The 21,278-nt window shown below is 40.4% G+C and overlaps 2 protein-coding genes across 2 annotated transcripts in view; one reads left to right on the top strand and one right to left on the bottom strand.

Annotated features, from left to right (window-relative positions):
- gstt2 (glutathione S-transferase theta 2) overlaps positions 1-2,228 on the top strand; it is a 38,419-nt gene extending 36,191 nt beyond the window's left edge. The window contains exon 5 of the mRNA XM_059987858.1: positions 745-2,228. Within this exon, the coding sequence (XP_059843841.1) occupies positions 745-885 (141 nt within the window). The 3' untranslated portion in view covers positions 886-2,228. The remainder of the gene's footprint in view (positions 1-744) is intronic.
- A 1,124-nt stretch (positions 2,229-3,352) lies between these two features.
- The window catches only part of chek2 (checkpoint kinase 2), a 94,808-nt gene continuing 76,882 nt past the window's right edge, over positions 3,353-21,278 (bottom strand). The window contains exons 10-14 of the mRNA XM_059987857.1: positions 18,474-18,637; positions 12,448-12,563; positions 11,567-11,652; positions 9,439-9,519; positions 3,353-5,876 (exon numbers count right to left, since the gene is read on the bottom strand). Of these exons, the coding sequence (XP_059843840.1) occupies positions 5,778-5,876; positions 9,439-9,519; positions 11,567-11,652; positions 12,448-12,563; positions 18,474-18,637 (546 nt within the window). The 3' untranslated portion in view covers positions 3,353-5,777. The remainder of the gene's footprint in view (positions 5,877-9,438; positions 9,520-11,566; positions 11,653-12,447; positions 12,564-18,473; positions 18,638-21,278) is intronic.

Raw genomic sequence — 21,278 nt, forward strand, 5'->3', positions numbered from 1 at the left:
TTGAACCACAATCCATTCTGGGATGTTTCACATACTGGCAAACTGATTATGAAAATTTAAATGATGCCAAGTTAAGATAACTAACATTTAATATCTTAAAAAGTTACTTTCATATAACAATTCCCAAACTGGGGTCTATGAGGTTTACAAGGTGCATAACAAAAATTCATTAGCTGGTGTCAACACAACTACATCACACTGTATCCATGGCTTTGTCCTTTCACTTCTTTATACAGGAGTTCCAGTCTACATTGTATTTGGCCTGGTTTGCTAAAGTCCAGCATGTTGCCTGCACTAATGTATGCTTTTTAGTCAGGGTGAAGGGGCTTAGTGACAGTCAATTTTGCTACAGAAGAGATTTCATGTGGAATATTTTAAAGTGACAGATACAGAATGTTGCAGGAAATCAGAATTGCCCTTTCTCTCCAGTCCTGATTAACATGAGCTCAGTTTATTCCCCTTATAAATGCTGCTTGACCTGCTGAGTTCTTCGGGCATTGTGTGTGTTGCTGCAGATTTTCAGTATATGTAGACTCTCATGTTTAATATATTTTAGAGCCTCTACTGTAGAAGTTATAAATGTGGGTAAATTTGCATTTGTCAATATAAAAATGATTTCTTCACTCTTCCTTGCATCTTCACATTGGTGCAGCTGAAATCATTATCATTGCTACTTAAGTTGTGCTGAGATTGTTGTGCATGATTTAAGCTTTTGAATAATTTATATCTGTTGTTTAAATACAGCCACTTGGAGCTAATCGAGACATACTACAAGATCATCCAAAGTTGGTCGCCTGGCATAACAGAGTACGGTCATTTATAGGAAAGCCATTTGATGAGGTGCATTCCTACCTTTATCAACTGAGAAATAAAGCCAGACTTTAAAGCTGAACTACTATGAAATTCAGCATATTTCACTTAGACTCTTGGTATTAATTCATTCTTTTAAACTACAGGCAGTCCCCGGGTTATGAACATCCAACTTACTAACAACTTGTACTTTCAAACGGACTGCCATAAAGCTCAATAGTTCAATACAATGGTTCGTAATAATGAACGCATGCATTACAGTGGTTCATTGGCTCAAGGAAGGAGAACGCTGTCCGCCATTTTAAGTCCGATCACATTGCTGATAACAGTGTGTTGCGTGTGTAACTTTGTATTTGGCTTAAGTTTTTCTCTTATTTACGCTTTCTTATAACCATTCCTCCAAAGCGTAAATCCGATGCAAGTGTTGGTGATGCACCAAAGAAAAGGAAAATGATTACTGTTGATAATAAAGTGGAAATAATAAAACGATTGGAAAGAGGTAAAACGTCATTGAAAAACTGTTAGGCTACAGTTGGTCAACGATCGGAACAATTTTAAAGGATAAAGTGATGATAGCATTTGAGGAAGAAGACTGGGACCTAAAAGCTCCAGAACCAAGAATGTTTTTGACAAGAGTTACCTGAAGCCTTTCGTCTCATTGAAGCATGGGTGGCAAAGTTACATGAGCAAGATCTAATATAGAGAGGTTCACCAAAGTTTACCGTACAATTACCGAGGGCCTCTGCTGCTACAAGGCCATTTATGACGAGAAAAATAAAAGCTCTGCATAAAAAGGTAAAATATATACTAAGACAAACATTTGACTGACTGACACTAAATAAGAACCATATGTACCTGTTCCGCCTTACCTACAAATTTGACTTAAAGACAGACATAGGAATGGATCTCGTTTGTAACCTGGGGACTGCCTGTACATGCTTTGACAAAAGTGTCTTTTTCTGTTGATCAGTATCAAAAAAAGCCAAATTAAATTCACTGTGATTCAGTGTTGTAAAACATGAAAACTTCCAAGGGGAGCAAATTTTTTTTATATATAGACACTGTTTCCCATTTTACCTCCTTGTATTTTCTTATTTGAAAACATAATTGGTCATGATAGAGTAATGGGACAAGAGAAGTTCTGTGCTTGTCTTAAATCAGCAGATTTATAAAGTTCAGATGATTGCCTGACCTTGGATATGGGATAATTAAATCTTAGTCCAAACTGCAAATGATGGTCCTTTTCAAAAAGACCTTTTTTTTTAATAGCTAGATATGAAGTATGTGATCCTATAGGTCTACATTTGAGGGTCAGATATTACCTAGTCTGGAGATAGTGCTGTATTAAACTAATTAATCAATGATTGAATACAGGGGAGTGCTCTCATAAAAGTCTGAGATTCATTTTCTTGCAGGCATTCTTTGTTCTTTACTTTCAACTTTTAAGTCTGTCTTATTGTCATAGTGCACTAATTCTTACATACGTTGGTGACTGTGACAGTGAAGGAAATGGCCATACAGGGGTTATAGTAAACAGGTAATTATCAAACTTTCCTTCATGTTGATCTCAGTACACTGCACGTGTTAGAGGTCACGGTCAATATTGAGGTACCAGTTTACTTTATCCCAGCAACTAGTCTCCTTTCAAATTTCTCACTCATGATTGTAGTTCAGGACAAAAACAGTTAAAATTTCTGCACCCTGTATCCTAATCCAAATGTTCTATTAAATGTAGCTGTCAGCAGTCAGAACACTTTTATGGATTTTGTTGATTATGGGTCAGATCACACCTTGTGATTAAGTTCTACTTCCAGGTTGTTTTTCTTAATTGAAACTGCAAAACTGGTTTAGTATATGGAATATAAAACCAGCTTAACTGACCCCCAAGGCCATCTATAATGAAGTATGTTCCTAGGTTTTGTTATGCATAATCTTTTCAAAACTACCCAACAGTGACATTCAGAACTACACCTGACCTCAGCTTTGGAGTTGGTGCTTAGGCTACATTGATATCTCATCTTATGCCTATTGTGTTCTAGTACAGAAACTGAAGTTTGACATGGGGTGGTGTCCAATGGTATCATTGTTCAAACTGACACATGATCCACTCTAATGTACATTACTGAAATTTGTTTAAACAGTGGAAGCAGATTTAATTATAGCTTTCAAAAGTACACACCATGATTGTAAGAGGAAAAAGGAATGTCAATCAAAAGGGCAGTTTTATCCAATCTGGTGATACAGGAACAATGGGCCACTTTTCTCTTGTGCTGCATCATTCTACAATTTTGAAAACTGCCCATTACTAAAACTCATTTTTGTAGAATAAGCAAAAATGATTAGGCTGAGCTAAAAGTCCTAAAGATTGCATGGATAGTCAAGTATACTTTGCGATATCATAAATTATGTATGATACAGTAGATTATATTCCACAAATGCAGACAGTCTGATGCAGTAAGATCAGGAATGGGTTCAGTGGCAATTAAAATTCCTTGCCATTCTGCCCAAAGGGAATTTACCAATAAGCAAAAATAAAAGCTGATACAAGGAAACATTTTATTTTATCCAAACATAATACAAGGGTATTATTGCTTTAGAAACTTCTTGATTTGTACAAAATTATCTTAGAATTTTCTTGATTTTACAATATATGCATCAACATTGACTTATAAAACTTTCATATAAACGATCTGACCAAAAATATACACCATGAACCTAAAATGGATAAAACTGTAACTTAATTAGGAACATTTACTAAGACCCTTTCAAAATCGTGGGGCAGAAGTTACTTTAATTCAAATTATTCAATAGGCAAGCAGTGTACTGGGATAAGCTATGCTATTTAATGATCAAAACATCAGCTACCACAAGATGCTTGGGAGAATGGGGCTGTGGAAAGTAAACTAATAAATGTTTTACCATTACACAGAATCTAGCATGTTGCATTACCACATCTGTACTCTACATAGGCATATCCTTCCTAGGACTGACAGATAGTGGGGACAGGACAATGGTGTTTCAGTGATCCTCAGGGATAATGAGGCTGCTTATCTGTCGAAGGGAGCTGCAGCTAGAAGGCTTGTGACAGATTATAAATTTTAATTGAAAATTTTGTAAAACTTGAAGGCATGATTCAAAGGATACAATAGATTAAAACTTGCATGGCTTTTCAAAACAGTGGACAAAATGCAAGATATTATTTTCAACTTGTTTCAGACATGCCACTTTAATTCATTGTTAAACTGGCATGGCATTAAAAAAAACAAAGTAAGTTATCACCCTGAAAGGAAAAGTTCTCTAACCACACTCCCCATTCTTCCTCGAACTAGTGTTCAGTTCATCACAATAACTTTGCAGCAAAAATCACACAGAAGATCTCAACAATACAGAATGCCCAAAAAGAAATCGGCAACATGTGCACTTTGCTCCAAAGGCAGTTTATCTACGATAGAAGTATAATGACAAAAATAGAAAAACATATAAAATGGTTCAAAAATGCAATTAAGTGTTCAGAATATACAGGTGCACATTAAAAATAAAGAGACAATTCTCTGATTACATATGAGAGCAATCTATTCATTTTATTTGGTTTGCACCAAACTAAATTAAAATGCTATTAACAGAAGCAGAATATCTTAAACATAAATGGTATCAAAACAAAAGATTATATAACACTGCAGGTGGAATTTCAATGCCATATCTCAGATCAAAACTGGTCCTGAGATTGGTGTTCAATCATACCGTATTAATTTCAAAACAATTTCACATACTTAAAAAATGAGAAGGCACCATTTTGTGTAAATGTAGCCTCAAAATGGTCCTGCTACTTTACAAAGTTACAGGCAAGCTTGCATGATCATTCAGGTGATGGAGCGCCAAGGATATGCTAACAATATACAGGAATAAGGAAATACAATACCTCCAATCTGTTTAAGTTGTTGTTTGGCACCAGGAGCAGAATTTACACACTTGTAAATATTATATTTACAATAGACTTCACAATTTACCTACTCTATACCTATTGTGCAGGACACTTCCAGTATCTCAGCAGGAGCTGAAACCATGTCTACAACAAGCATCAAAGATTAGCAATAATCCAGCATGACCCAAGCTCCATATACATCCTCCAGCAGAGATTAATCTTCGTTAAAAAAAAAGCAGATGACATTCATCTCCTCTACCAGTTTACCTCAACTGTTTAACTTGGACCAAAGTGTTTTAATTTAGGATCCTAGTAATTTGTATGGCTCAAAACAACTTTAAATTGGTACACCCCTTTAAAACACTGCAGTACTAACACAAAGGAAACAATACAAGGGCAACTTTACAAAAATGCAATCAAAATGGCAGCTCTCAAGAGGAAAAAAACAGGAAACCTCCAGTTTCCACCATAAATAAGTGCCTTTGCCTTCAGCTTCTAGGGCTAAAGGCTGCTGTGGCACATCAAATCTTTGGGATCCAGCCCACACAGTCAATTGGCAGCTTCACATCAATTACTACCAGCAGCAGTGATTAAAGTGGTCATTTGTCCTAATTCCATCTTGAAATTTTCCCACCTCAACCATTGAGTAGACCTTATCCAAACACTTTTTTTTTCCAGTTCAACCTGTGTTAATCAGCATCAACTTTTTTAGCCGATCTTATCTGTACCAAATAAGACCATTAAATTCCCTTGAGAATTTAACCTTTCAATACCTTTATTAGGGAAATGTATAAAAGGTAAAATAATTTTTTGACAGGAGTGCAAGTGATCTTCCATTATAGTCTTCCAAAAATAGTATGAAACTATTTAGAAGTATTTAATTTCAAACATGACAAACATTTCAAGATACACTGGTAGAAAAAAAACATTATTTAGAAAAATTCTTGTGTGAAATAGATGGTGTCCAGAATAGATCAGGTAGAATCAGTTTCTTGTTTCCACACACGTGCAAGGTGAACATTACGTTATATCCACTCCCTTTTTCCTACTCCTGAGCAGCCTTATTGTTCAGAGCAGAATGTGTAGGACGTTTAGCAGGCAAGGGGTCATCCTCTGCATGTGCTCTTTTTCTACTTGTTGATGGCTAAATGGAAAACATACTTGGTCAATCAAGCCCCTTCTATCCATACCCTGACCAAAGGTTTCACATATTTCTTAAGTTGTACTGAACAGTAATACCCCCTGGTTAAAAAAAGACAAAAATATTTTACTTTATTCAGAGATACAAGACCCTTCCTCAAGATACAACCCATGTCTCTCAATTACTCCCATGTGACTAATTAACCTGTATTCTTTGGAATGTGGAAGGGAACTATATACAGCATCTGAGGGAAACCAACATGGTCACAGGGAGAATGTAAAAAATGTTACAGACACAGCAGAATTGGACATGGCTCGCTGCTGCAAAGCATTAAGCTAACCACTATGTTACCATGCAATTCCTTACAGTTGGGAGTCTCAAGTGAATCCATATTGCAATCCTGATAAACTGGCATTTAATTCACCATATATGCACAATACAGCACAGGAAAAGGCCTTACAGCCAATGAGGTCTGCACCAAACATGATGCCAAAACAACAGTATCTAGCAACAAACAATCTGCTGGAGGAACTCAGTGGGTTAAGCACATCTGTAGGGGAATTCAAGCAGGTCTCTATACAAAACATAATTCCTTCCATCCTATAAATGCTGTTCAGTTTACTGAGTTCCTCCAGCAGATTGCCTGTTCACAGAACGAAGCATCTGCAGTGTCTTGTGTTCCCATTAAACTAAATCTCCTTCACCTGTACATGATCCATATTCCTACATTCCATGATGCCAAGTCATTGGCTGTATTTAAAGTGGAAGTTGATGGGTTCTTGATAAGTAAGGATGTCAAAGTTTATGGGAAGAAACCAAGAGAAAGCAGTTGAGAGGGATAATAAGTCATGATGGAATGGCAGAGAAGACTAGATGAGCCAAATTCTGCTCCTATGTCTTATGGTCTTATATTCATGTAACAGTCTAACAAGCTGCTGTTTCGGGACGTGTCCACAATATGCTGGGGGGGGTGGGGTGAGCAGTCAGATATTCTGGTACATATTGGTACCAACGACATAGGTAGAAAAGGTACTGGAAAAAAAAGAATACAAGGAGTTAGCAAGGAAGTTGAGAAGCAGGACCTCAAGAGTAGTAATCACAGGATTGCTGCCTGTGCCACTTGAAACGGAGGATAGGAACAGAATGAGATGGCAGAAAAATGTGTGGCTGAAGGATTGGAGTGGGGGTAGGGATTCAGATTTCTGGATCATTGGGACCTCTTCTGGGGCAGATGTGACCCGTACAAAGTTATCATTTGCACTTAAATCTGAGGGGGACCAATATTCTTGTGGGCAGTGTTATGATCCCAGCCCCCTCCTTTGTGAGAATCGCAAGAGCACCCGTTGGGGGGGGTCAGTAGACCCAGGAAGTGAGAGAGAGAGAAACGTGAAAAATTGCACGTCCCACCAGTGATACAGAATAAGATGCCAGCAACTATTGTCTCATGGAGACCACGTGAAAAGCCCTCGGGCAAGGTGGGCTGGTTGAGAGAGAGATTGCATCATCCCAACCTGATTGACACCTGCGACCCCGTGAGGAAGTATAAAGGAGAGTCTCAGGGGGACAGCCCCTCAGACGCACCCAGAAGACACGAGAGAGTGATCCCGCAGCAGCGGGAAGCCATTCTGAAGGAAGCCACGTGCGTTAGATTCCGGGATTGGAATTTGTGGCTGGAATCACAGAAAACTGCTTTTAACTAACATTGGGGAGAGGAAACCAACGCTCCCCCGATTTCACGGAAGATTCATCAAGACTCGGCAAGTTCTTTCTCTTCTCCCCCAATCTCTCTCTCTCTCGGTCGCCCCACGCAAAACCCAGCGATTTTCAAAGGGCTGAGGCCTGCAAAATTTCAGAGTGAATTTTATATTTCCAATGGACAATCTATTAACCCCTAGACACCAGCAGAGCTCACTTCTTAATGATGATTATTACTATACCCGCGCTTTAGATTGAATGTTGACAATGTGCACTATCTGAATGTATGTATTAACCCTACTTTTGTGTCCCTTTACGAATAAAACGTTTGAAAATAGTGACATCAGACTTCAACGGACCTCTCTATCTTTGCTGGTAAGTTCTCCAGTTACGGGATTCATAACAGCAGGTTTACTAGAGCTGTTGGGAGTGGTTCAAACTAATATGGCAGTGGTTCGGGAACAAGGATGATAGAGCTGCGGATGAGCCAGCAGGTTTACAAGCAGATGATGGGTGTAACATGAATGTAAAGAAGAACAAGCCAATAACTGGGTACAAATGTAGCAAAGAATTAAATTGTACCACAGTGGCAAAATTCAAAAGGGCAAATAATTCGGGATAGAATTGCTATATTTAAATGAGCGTAACATTCAGAATAAGGTGGACAAACTCATGATGCAATTAGAGCATCACTGAGTTGTGGCTTAACAATAATAGTTGATAGTTAATAGTTAATAGTTGAGAGCTTAACATCAAAGGATTTATTCTGTATAGAAAGGACAGGCAGGAAGGCCTAGGCAGTGATGTGGCTCTTGGTAAGAGATGGAATTATATCTTTGGAAAGAAGTGACATGGGGTCAGGGAATGTTGAATCTTTGTGGGTGGAGTTCAGAAACTGCAAGGGAGAAAAACCATTATGGGAATCATACAGTATACAGGCCTCCAATTCATAGCCAAGAAATGGGATTGAGATTGCAAAGGGAACTGGAAAAGGAAGTAATAAGGGTAATGACACAATTACAATGGGGGACTTCAATATGTAAGGGGATTGGGAAAATCAGGCTGGTGTTAGATCACAAGAGAGAGAATCTGTTGAAGGCCTACAAAATATCTTTTTAGAGCAGCTTGTCCTTGAGCCTACTTGGAGAAAGACCATCCTAGATTGGATGTTGTGGAATAACCCAGATCTTATTAGAGAGCTTAATGCAAAGGAACCCTTAGGAGGCAGTGATTATATGATTGAATTCATACTGCATTTAGAGAGGGAGAAGCACAAGACACATGCATCAGTATTACAATGGAACAAAGGGAATTACAGAGGCTTAAGAGAGGAGCTTCCCCAGGAGGATTGGAGGCGGATATTGGTCGGGTTGATGGCAGAGCAGAAGGTGCATAATAAATATATCCCACAGAGGAAGAAGTTCTCAAATGGTAGGAGTAGGCAATAGTGATTGACAAAGTTAAGGACTACATAAAAGCCAAGGAAAGGGCATATAAAGTAGCAAAACTGAATGGGAAGTTGGATTGGGAAGCTTTTAAAATCCAACAAAAGCCAACTGAAAAAGCTATTAGAAGGGAACAGATGAAATATGAGGACAAACTAGCCAATAATATAAAACCGAATACCATTAGATTTTTCAAATATCTAAAGAGTAAAAGGGAGGGGAGAGTTTATATTGGACCACTGGAAAATTATGCAGGTGAAGTAGTATTGAGGGACAAAGAAATGGCAGATAAATTTAGTGGGTACTTTGTAAATTAAAGGCCCAGACCAGCCAATTACACTAAGAATGAATAAATTCTACACGGGCAATAAAATCAAGGATTATTGTGAAATAGAGTTGTTGGTGTGAATGAAATCAATTCCTACCTGTTCACCTGTGCCTGGTGGTAACATTAATTCAGTTTGTGGATACATCAACTGCTTTACTTTTCTCTTCATATCTTCATCCTAGTTTGAAACAATACTGTTTGAATGCATTTGTCACAAGCTTACCAAGTCAAAATCACAAATCCTACAATAGATATTATGCGGATATTGATTATGAAATTGAACAATTACTCAAGTACTATTTTTGTGGCACTGGCATTTTATCTCTAGAGATTGTGTAAAAATCTAGTGTACTATTAGAATTCCACTGTGAATACCTCAGTTAGGTGGCAACAAAACATTATATTGAAAATTCAAAGATTCAAAGCACATTTATTATCGAAGAATGGATAAATTATACACCTTGAAATTTGACTGCTTGCAGCAAGCCACAAACCAAGAAACCCAAATAACCCAATTTAAAAAGACCAAAAACCACAGCGCAGAGAAAAAGAGAGAAAAGAAACACAAATCATGCAAATAAAAGGATGAGGCCAACAGCATTCTCAACTACACTAACTCCCCAGATCTGATCCTGGAGCAGGCCCAAATTTCAGCCTCAGTTCATCACACCAGCGGGGCAAAAGCACACAGCAGCTGGATCACTTTACAGCCTCAATGCCAAGGAGGAAGAATGTACCCTAATGGGAGAGCAAGCAAAATCAGCCTGACCTTCGCTTACATCCCCGACACTCGGACTTCCAATGGGGTTTAAATTATCCAACAACCAGGTAGTACCTTGCTCTAGTACCCCACCACAATACACTTGGGCCGCCCAGCTCGAAGTCATTCTTGATCTCACTAAATCGGCTCGGTGCTTGGAGTGATCCAACCTTGCACCCTGGTTAGGTTGGCGGGCATCAAAACTCTTCCACATTGACTCCTCTCCCAATCACTCACTCCATCTACGGTAGTGGTACCAATGCCGTTAGCTCATCCCCTGCCTCCCCACTGTCTGCGGTGATAATTCACCACAATTTGCTTCAGAAAAGATATTATAAGTAATGCTTTTAGTCAAATCTCTTGCCTTCTTAACCACCAATAAGCTGTGGCACATCTTTGGTAGTACCATCTAAAACAGAAAGTTTAAGAGCAGTATATGTCTAGTCCTCAAGAGTAGAGTTTGCTGCTGCCTCTATTCAATCCTGACCTCTGTTTTTATTTAGTGCAGAGGAACAGTTTCAGTAGAAGAAGCCTACTCTACTCCAGAAACTAGAACATCAAGGAAGGCACAGCCTCAAAATTGAGGGGCAGCCTTTTAGAACGGAGCTAAGGAGCAATTTTTTTAGCCAGAGAGTGGTGGATCTGTGAAACGCTTTGCCATAGACTGAGGTGGAGGCCAAGTCCATGGGTATATTTAAGGCAGAAAATGGTAGTTTCCTGATCGGTCAGGACAGCAAAGGATAAGCGAGAAGGCAGTTGTATGGGGTTGAATGGGATCCAAGATCAGCCATGATAGAATAGCAGAGCAGACTCGATGCGTTGAATTTCCTTACAACATTGGAGGCTTTTCAGCCCATTAAATGTATGCCATCTTCAGAGCAACAACTTCATGCCTCCACTAAATTCTTCCACCTCACATGCCCATCAATTCCATACGGGCAACCTGCAGTAGGCTATTAACCTACTACTGAGTGAATCTTTTGATGACAAGTAAAACCACTTCACCAGAGGTGTACAAGATGATGAAGGGCATTGATCACATAGATAGCCAGAGGTAACACGAGGGAGCATAGTTTTAAGGTGCTTGGAAGTAGGTACCGAGGGGATGTGAGAGGCAATTTTCTCCACAGAGTGCTGGGTGCGTGGAATGCACTGCCGGTGCCTGGGGTGGAAGTGGACTCAATAGGGTTTTTTAAGAGACTCTTAAATAGGTATATGGAGCTTAGGAAAAAGAGGGCAATGTGCTAGGGAAATTCTAGGCAGTTTCTAGAGAAGGTTACGTGGGCAGCACAACAACTGCAGGTCCTTTGCTGTAAATTTCTATGTTCAATGAAAATCTCAAGATCACAGAGGGAACATTTAAATGTTGCAGACTGCACAGGAAGTCAGGAAAGAACCAGGGTTTCTGGAGCTTGAAGTAGCACAGTGCCACGCTATGTGAATAATGTCTTAGAAGCAAAATTACCTGCATCCATGGGTGTTTAAGTGCCTCTTCTGTTGAGAGTCTTTTTTCTGGATCTACAACAAGCAGCTTCTTCACCAAGTCCTTTGCTAAAAAAAAAGGGACAGCGGTTAGGTTCTGGCAAGGGATGAGGCAGAAATACCACTGTGGAAGACAACATGGTTAGCATCATAACTGAAAACCAAAAATAAATAAAATGTCTTGAAATACTTAGCAGGCTAGGCAGCATCTATTGAGGGATAAAGAAAAGTCATGTTGTAGCTTAATGACCCCTCATCGTAACAGATAATACTTACCAGTGCTCTTTGTACCAAAGCATTTACTGTATCCCACAGACGTGGCCAGTCTGCAAAATATTTCTAGTACTTTGAGTTCTGCTTCACATCAACAACTGCTCACTGTAGACGAAAGTAGCCTTAATTTTTTACTTAGCAAGAGATGCTTAGATTCCAGGTATTATATTGAAACAATTGGTACACTAGAACGAGAGACAGGTCAGAACAGTAAATATTGAATTTTCTTCTCCCCTTGCAGAACTATCGACACATTAAAATAATGGACTCCTTTCCTTTTTGATTCCTTTCGATTGTGAACTTTTTAGTAAAAATCAAGTTGAATACAGCAAGATGTATTCCACAGTCCATTTGGAACATATTAATCACTACTAGAAAACCGTATTCTGTCATCTTATATGAAGCCTAAAGGACAATCAAAAATGTAAAATTATTACAGCCCATCATTTCATTTTCCAAGTCCTTTAGGCAAAAAACCAACTACTTTCTAATATGGTGGCTCAGTACAGTCTTCTCAAAGGTAGTAACATAGGTCTGCCAGCACCTCACTCCTGTTAAAAACTTTAAAGACTTCTGAAATTTCATGCCTACCTGTTTCAGAGACATTCACCCAGCAGTCACGGATTAGCTTGTAGTGACCTTTTATAATTTGATCCCTCAGTGCCATCTCCTTGTTTTGATCACTAAATGGTGGATACCCAGCCAAGCTACAGGAAAAAATAAAAGGACACATCTAAACAGTTTTGCTTTTGGTAATCAATGTTACCAATTCTTAAGCAATGTTGCAAGATAAAACATCTGCCATCATCAAACTTCTCTGTGTGGGAAAAAATTATCCTCGATGTGATAAAAATTCCATTTTTTTTTGGAAAAGTGTATTGGTCCTCAGTCTAGTACCTAGCTCATGTGCAAAACCAAAATTTTATGCACTCTTGATTATCCTCCAAATTCCATGATCCATTGGAGAGGAAGAGACAGACTTCTCCATTCTGACTGGAGTAGCGGCATTTTAAAAAGAATGGCATAGCAACTTTGCTGCTCAAATTAGAATCCATTACAGGTTAGACCATATCTCTAGCTATAGAATATAGGAATAAAGGTATCCTCTCAGAACAAGGAGTTCACATAACTGAGATTAGAAGTCTGCTCTACATTCAAAGCATTGTGAATCTTTTATATTCTCTACACAGAGGGTTGTAGATTCACGTATTCAAGATTAACAAACTCAGACTAAAATGTAAAACTGAAAGGAAAATTGCCCATCTTAAGATAATGAAAGCACAATGGGCATTTATATTCTCCATTTAAACAAAATCTTTTAGAAATCAGATCAAATTTAAAATGAGCTTTGCAATAAATTCATGTAAATTTTATAATAGCACATTCATTCTCAAATATGATTAACATATAGACTTTAAACCACTTTCTAGTTGGGTCATCTCATGTGCAAAAACCAAAGTCCAATTACATATGTGAACTTAAGAGTCATAGAAAAGTATAACACAGGAAAAGGCTCTTCGGCCCATCTAGCCCACACAGAACCATTTAACTGACTACTCCCAACAACCGGCACTGGGACTATAGGCCCCCATAGCCCTATCCAAACTTCTCTTAAATGCTGAAATAGAGCTCGGCTGCATTACTTGCGCTGACTGCTTTTTCCGCACGTGCGCAAGAGAGAGAGAGCATGAATGCATGCGCATGCATGCTCATCACTCTGTTGATTTCCAGTATCTGTAGAAACATGTTTATATTTAGATATCCACCCGTTCTAATTGAAACATGTACTTAATTCATAAACACTTCCAATACCAGTGGCAAGTTTGCACACAATTTAAAACCAAACATGTTTCTGCTCTCAATGCTAAATAATCAACAAAAAGATAATTTGCTGGAAACACCAACAATTCTCAGCTATCATTTCTTTTTGAGACTTGCCAAGTAGAAAGCAATGTTCTTCAAAATTCCACGTTGCAAAAAGCCAGTTAGAAATCCTTGTGCTTCACCAAACATCATTGATATATAGCATAAAAAGCTGTCCCAACACCAGCCCCTGTGGAACACCACTATTTACTGGCAGCCAACCAGAAAAGTATCCCTTTCTTCACACTTGCTGCCTCCTACCAATCAGCCAATGCTCTAACCTTGCCAGTAACTTTCCTGTAATACCATGGGCTCTCAACTTAGTCAGCAGCCTCATGTGTGGCACCTTGTCAAAGGCCTCCTGAAAGTCCAAATATACAACATCCACTGCACACCATTTATCTATCTTACTTGTAATCTCAAAGAATTCCAACAATTTCATCAGGCAAGATTTTCCCTTATGGAAACCATGCTGACTTTGTTCTATCCTGTACTGTGTCACCAAGTAGTCCATAACCTCATCCTTAACAATCGACTCCAACATCTTCCCAACACTGAGGTCAGGCTAACTGGTCTACAATTTATTTCCTGCTGCAAAATAGTTCAACTGCCATCTCCTTGGCCCCCGTTATTATTTCTCTACCTCATTTTCTTGTGGTCCAAAATCCACTCTCATCTTTTTTCATACCTGTAAAAGCTGGTACTTTGATAATGTTTGCCAGCTTGCTTTCATATTTCATCTTTTCCTTCATGATTCTTTTAGTTGCTCTCTGTAGAGTTTTAAAAGCTTCCCATTCCTCTGCCTTACCAATTTTTTTTTGTTTTGTTGTATGCCCGCCCTCTCTTTTACTGTTACAACCAGAAAAAGATCCTTTTCTTCTCACTTTGCTGCCTCCTACCAATCAGCCATTGCTCTAACCTTGGAGGCGGAGTTAAGATGGCACTAAATGGCAACTCCTTTGCTTGCATCTTCGTAAACAGCTCTATGTCTATCTTTAATTTTCCCTTTCAGAGTTCTTTTGAAGACCCTCATCTGGAGTTAAACGCAGACTTCAGTTCTTTGCAGCAATGGGACTCGTTCTTGGGGTTTCAGGACCGGCCGTTGTTTGGCACGCCTTTGCTCGGCTTGAGAGGAGGCCCAATGTTTAGAAGTCCAAGATCCTGGGTCTCTCAAAATGGGTGGATCGAGGAGGGTTGGTGTCACAGCAGGAGACATATGTCAGGGAGGCCAGAAAATCTTTTTCTGTGGGCCCCAAAGACCCAAGATCTTTGCAATCTTTGGCCACAGAGCTCATAGAAGCGATGAAACAAACTTTTTAACATCATAAACCAGTGTGTTGTTCTTATGTCTCCTGCTTGCTGTGAAAATGGGGGACACCTCCCTCTCCCTTATTAGGGAGAGAGAGAAACTGTGGGTTGCCGAACACAGGATGAAATGTGATATTCCTTAGGGTAACTATAGCCTAGCTCAGGGGGTCGGCAACCTTTACCACTGAAAGAGCCATTTGGACACGTTTCCCACAGAAAAGAAAACACTGGGAGCCACAAAACCCGTTTGACATTTAAAATGAAATAACACTGCATGCAACTTTTTTTTTGCCTTTATGCTATGTATAAACAAACTATAATGTGTTGCATTTATGAAATCGATGAATTCCTGCAGAGAAAACGAAATTACATTTCTGCATGCAACAAAAACATTTTGATCTCCGAAGAAAAGATGTTGGGTTGAAGGTTACTTTTAAGTAAAATACTCAATCTATTTGAGTCCTTCTTGTATTTATGAAAAACGCCGAACTTAAATTGTCCGCCAATTTATGGCCGATCCCCTAGTAGACTCAACGACAAACTGCTCTAAAAAGTCATCTCTTAGGCATTCAACAAACTCACTCTGTTAAAATCCATTACCAATCTGATTTTCCTCAATTGATCCGCATGTTAAAATCTCTCATGACTATCAAAACATTGCCCTTTGACACAACCTTTCTATTTACTGTTGTAATCTGTGGTCCACATCCCAGCTACTGCTGGGAGGCCTGAATATGACTGCCATCAGGATCCTTTTACCCTTGCAGTTTCCTAACTCGACCCACAAGAATTCAATATCTTGATGACTAAAGATGGCGGCGTGACGCAGCAGCCACTCCGGAGCTGAAATCTGTATTTGTTAAGCAGGGTGCCGCCCTCAATCCTAATCTGATGAAAAACGGATGGAGGAACATCTGGAAATCTCCAGGAAGGCCCTCTTTGTTGCTGCTGCTGAGGTCCGGGTCTCTGCTGAGAAGAACAGGCCTCCAGTCCTCGGGGTCGTGTTGCCGGTGGCCGTTGGCGGGGGTGTCTTAATACCCTCGGCAGAGGATGGTGTGCCAGAGGCTCGGAGGTTTGATGGACTTGGAGTCCGCTGCAGTCAGAGCGCTTTCACTGTGTGCTGTGTTATGAATGTACCACAGCTCTGAGGGGCTAAAGGGTGCGGGGTAGCCCCCTCCTTTGTGAGAATTGCTTGAGTCCGTCCAGGAGACCCAGGAAATGAGAGAAAGACATGCAGAATTCACAAAGAGTGGAATGTGTCCTGGCCTCTGAGAGGCGGACCCATTGATACTGGTTATTGTCTCTGGAAGACGGACTTGTGTATTGCATCCTGTACCATGCATCGAAGCCCCAGGCAATGAACCGGGGGGGGGGGGGGGGGGTCGGTGGAGAGATTGCATCATCTCAACCTGATTGACATCTGAGACCCTGTGAGTCAGGATGAAAGAGGGTCTGGGGAACAACCCCTCAGACGCACCAGAAGAAACGTTAAGTGACCATGTAACAGCAGGAAGTCATCTGAAGGAAGCCACGTGCGTTCGATTCCGTGGCTGGAACCACGGAAAACAGCTTTTAGCTAACAACAGGGAAGCCCGCTCCCCTGACTCAACGGATTGGCATCTTAAAAGACCTGGGGCAAGTTTAAACCGCATCACTTTTAAACCCAACAATGCTGCAGCTTGAACGAACTGATAGTGACTTATCTTTCCATCGGACAATACAGTAACCCCTAGACAACGATAGAGTTAATTCTTATTGGTTATTATTATACCCGCGCTTAGATTTAGTATTGACGACGTATATTATCTGTACGTTAGCATTAATCTTCTTTTTGTGCTCTTTATCAATAAATACTTTTAAAAATAGTACCATCAGACTTCAATGGACCGTTCTAGCTTTGCTGGTAAGTGATCCAGTTACGGGAATTCGTAACAGCTGTGTCTGTGAGGCTGGGTTTGACAGAGCTTTCATAGCTGCGTCTGTGAGGCTGAGTTCGACGGCGCCGTGGAAGTACATAGCGGGGGTATTCCCTTCTGCCGCCTGCGTGGGATGACGAGTCTAATGGGACCCTGAGGACTTGTGGAAATTGTGTGGTGGTTTCTTTTGAACTTATAGTCTTTTAACATCTCTGGACTATTTTTACTGTGCCCGTGGTCTTTTTTTTAATCAATTTTGCCATTGTTTGCACTGTTGTAACTATGTCGTTTTGTGCAGGTCTTTAGCTTTTGTTTTTGGTCTTGTTTTGTCTGGTGGATTTGGAGATCCTTTCCGGGAAACGCGCTAAGATGGTAGTGCGATATTAATACGCAGCAGCCTCTCTGGACTCTGGATTCGGGATTGCCAAACGTTATGCAGATTTTCTGGTGTAGTTTGTTTTGTCATATGCTTTTGTGATGTCATTCTGGAGGAACGTTGTCTCATTTTTTAAACTGTATTGCTTCTGTGGTTTCTAAATGACAATAAACTGAATCTGAATCTTCCAATCCTATGCCACATCTTTCTACTGATTTGATGCCATTCTTCACCAGCAAAGCCACGCCTCCCACCCGCCTACCTTCTTATCCCTCCGATACAATCAGAAAATCCAAAATTCTGAGATGCAAAGAGACTTGGGAGTCCTTGTGCAGAACACCCTAGAGGTTAACTTGCAGGTAGAGTCAGTGGTGAGGAAGGCAAATGCAATGTTAGTATTCATTTCAAGAAGTCTAGAATACAAGAACAAGGATGTGATGCTGAGGCTTTATAAGGCACTAGTGAGACCTCACCTTGAGCATTGTGAACATGTTTGGGCTTATCTAAATAAAGATGTGCTGACATTGGTGAAGGTTCTGAGCAAGTTCACAAGGATGATTCTGGGAATGAAAGAGTTATCATATGAGGAACATTTGATAGCTCTCTGTCTGCACTTGCTGGAATTTAGAATGTTGAGGGGGATATCTCATTGAAACATTTCAAATGTTGAAAGGCCTAGACAGAGAAGGTGTGGAAAGGATGCCTCTCATGGCAAGGGAAATCAAGGATACAGCCTCAGGATCGAGAGGTGTCCATTTAAAAACAGATGAGGAGAAATTTCTTTAGCCAGTGGGTGGTGAATTTGTGGAATTTATTAGCACAAGCAACTATGGAGGCAGGTCATTGTGTGTATTTAAGGCAGAGCTTGATAGGTTCTTGATTGGACATGGCATCAAAGTTACAGGAAGAAGGCCGGGGAGTGGGGCTGAGGAAGGAAAAAAAAGGATCAGCCATGATTGAATGGCTGAGCAGACTTGATGGGCCAAATGACCCAGTTCTGCTCCCAAGATCTTATGATCCAAACCGAATGCAACATATTACTTTCAACAGACTACTCATTCATAGAAACCCAATACTTTAGTTTACTTCAGAATCATTTACTTTCTAAAAGCCAGTTTCCATTGATAATTTTTGGTAAAAGTCAAGTTACCTACCAAATGAAAAGTATAACTCCAAGGCTCCAGCAATCCACTGCTTTAGAATAGGAACCTGCTCCAGCACCCAACAGCACCTCAGGAGCTAGATAGGTGGGTGTTCCACATAATGTCTTCATCAGTGAGGCTTCTCCTACGATCTTTGATAAACCAAAATCTGTAATCTTGAGAAGAGAGAGGAAAAGATCCCATTCTAAAAATTAAACTCAATTGGGCAATGGACCAATAATCTCTCAAATCTTTGTTTTGTAATTATGGATTCAAAATGAGGAGTACTATGTTCTTCAATGACTATTAAAGAAAAGAGTATTTCATAAACACAGCTAGCATGTACTTGGCTTTCAAGTATCCTAAATAGAGTGGTAAACTGATTTGAACATCTGCTTTGTCCCTGGATCTGAAAATTACATGTCAATATAACTTTAAAATATTCACTCACAGACTGTGGATGTCACTAGCATTTATAACCTATCCTTATACCCCTTTGTTCAACAATGCTGCTTGCCGTTGACAGTTAACAATGAATCACATTGGTGTGTCCAGAGTCAGAAATTGGGCAGATGAGGTAAGGATTTCTTTCCCTGAAAGTCAATGAATCAGATGAGTTTAAAAAAAATGAAGTCCTCTAATTTCATATTAATTTAAAAACCTTAATTTTACATTTCAACTTTATAAAAACAATTTTAAATTCTCCATCTGCCAGTTTAAATCACCTATGAAAATAAACCACTGAATATCCCTGCAGAATGATTAGAGCTTAGAGATTAGGCAAAAATGCTTCAGATTTCTGTGTAGGGAATTACATATTTTAAGCAATTTGTATGAGTAGAACAGCATGTAGAGATACCACATTAATGCCAGACCCAGCAAAGATTTTCTGAATAATTACCATAAGACGGAGGGTAAGATACCAGATTCGGCAATTTGGCCCATTGCATCTCCTCCGCCATTGCATCGTGGCTGATTCATTTTCCTTCAGCTCCAAGCCTTCTAACTGTATCCCTTCATGCCCTGACTAATCAAGGATCTATCAACCTCTGCCTTAAATATGCCCATGAGTTGGCCTCCACAGCTGCCTTTGGCAATGAATTCTACAGATTCACTACTGTCTGGCTAAAAATATTCTTCTTCATCTTCATTCTAAAAGGATGCCCCTCAATTCTGAGGCTGCGTCCTCTGTAATTTCTGCAGATGACATGACAATGTTGTTTCTAAAGTCCGAGGTATACAAGATAAACAGGGAGGGAGCCAATACAGTCCCCTGTGGGGCCCCAATGCTACTTATGGCCATGTCTGACACACAGCTCTGAAGCTGCACAAACCGTGGTCTGCCACTCAGGTAGTCCATTATCCAGAATACAATGGAAGTGCCAACTTGCACTGAATAGAGCTTTACCCCCAGCAATGAGAGCTGCATGGTATTGAAGGCACTTGAGAAATCAAAAACCATGATCCTCACAATGCTGCTCAGTTTATCCAAATGGGAGTAGGTTCTGTCCAGCAGGTAGATGACAGCATCATCAACTCCAATACGCTCCTGGTAGGCAAACTGTAGGGGATAGAGGGCTGATCTGACCAGGACCAGCCTCACCAGGGTCTTCATGATGTGTGAGGTCGTGGCCACTGGACAGTAGTCATTCAAGGCTTTTGCTTGGCCCTTCTTGGATACTGGGATTGCACATGATGTTTTCCACACTGTTGGGATCCTTTCCAGGCTGAGACTCAGATTGAATATGTGCTAGAGAACTCCACACAACTGCTCAGTACACTTCTTCAGGACCTTGGGGTTCACACCGTCTGGCCCCAATGCTTTGTCGTTCAGTTTCCCCAGAGCCCTTCTCACCTGCTCAGTAGTGAAGGTGAGTCCATGATGACTGGGGAGTTGGTGGAAGGTGCGAGCTGGGGAGGTGAAAATCGGGATGATAGCAGTTGAATGTGGAGGTGGGGATGGTTGGTGCAGGGCAAGAAGGGGATGTAGACAGTGGTAGCCTGTGTTGTTCATCCACGTGTTACACTGGAGGGGGGAAGAAGGAGGTGAGGAGGCATTAGTGCTGAGGGAGCTTTGGCTGCCTCGGTACCTGGACTGGTGTGCTGAAGGGTGTGTGAACGGGGGACAATGGTCAAAACTATTGAAGAATAGGTTCAACTCATTCGCCCATTTACAGCTGCATTCTGAAGCTCTCCAGCCTGGCTGACTGAAGCCAGTGATGTTCTTCATGCCTCTCTACACCTCCCATGTGCTACTTGTTCTCCAGCTCGCTCTTGTATTCCTCTTTAGCCACTTTGATCTTCTCCTTTAGCTCCCTCTGCACGTGTCAATTCCTCCCTGTCTCCACATCTAAAGGCTCTTTTTTTGTGTTTGAGAAGAACCTTCAGATCACTGGTGACCCATGGTTTGTTGTTAGGGAAGCAGCAAGCAGTCCTTGACGGTATTACAATGTTCCCACTGAAGCTAATGTAGCCAGTGATGCAATAAGTCCATTAATGTCTTCCCCATATGGCTCACAAAGCACATTCCAGTCAGTAACCTCAAGTACCCTTTCAAGGTCTTGATGGCCTCTGGAGACTATTTCTTTACTACCTTGGTGGTAACTGCTGCTGTAGTTTGGGCTTATACAAGGGCATGAGGTGAACCAGGTTGTGATGTGATCTTCAAAGTGGGAGGACAGTTGTGTTTATCTATGCTAGTATCGTTCCTGTAATACCAAGGGCTTGTAACTTGATATGCAGCCTCATTTGTGGCACCTTGTCAAAGGCCTTCTGAAAATCCAAGTGCACAACATCCACCGATTCTCCTTTGTCTGT

Source organism: Hypanus sabinus, chromosome 13 (genome assembly GCF_030144855.1).
Source record: "Hypanus sabinus isolate sHypSab1 chromosome 13, sHypSab1.hap1, whole genome shotgun sequence".
NCBI lineage: Eukaryota > Metazoa > Chordata > Chondrichthyes > Myliobatiformes > Dasyatidae > Hypanus > Hypanus sabinus.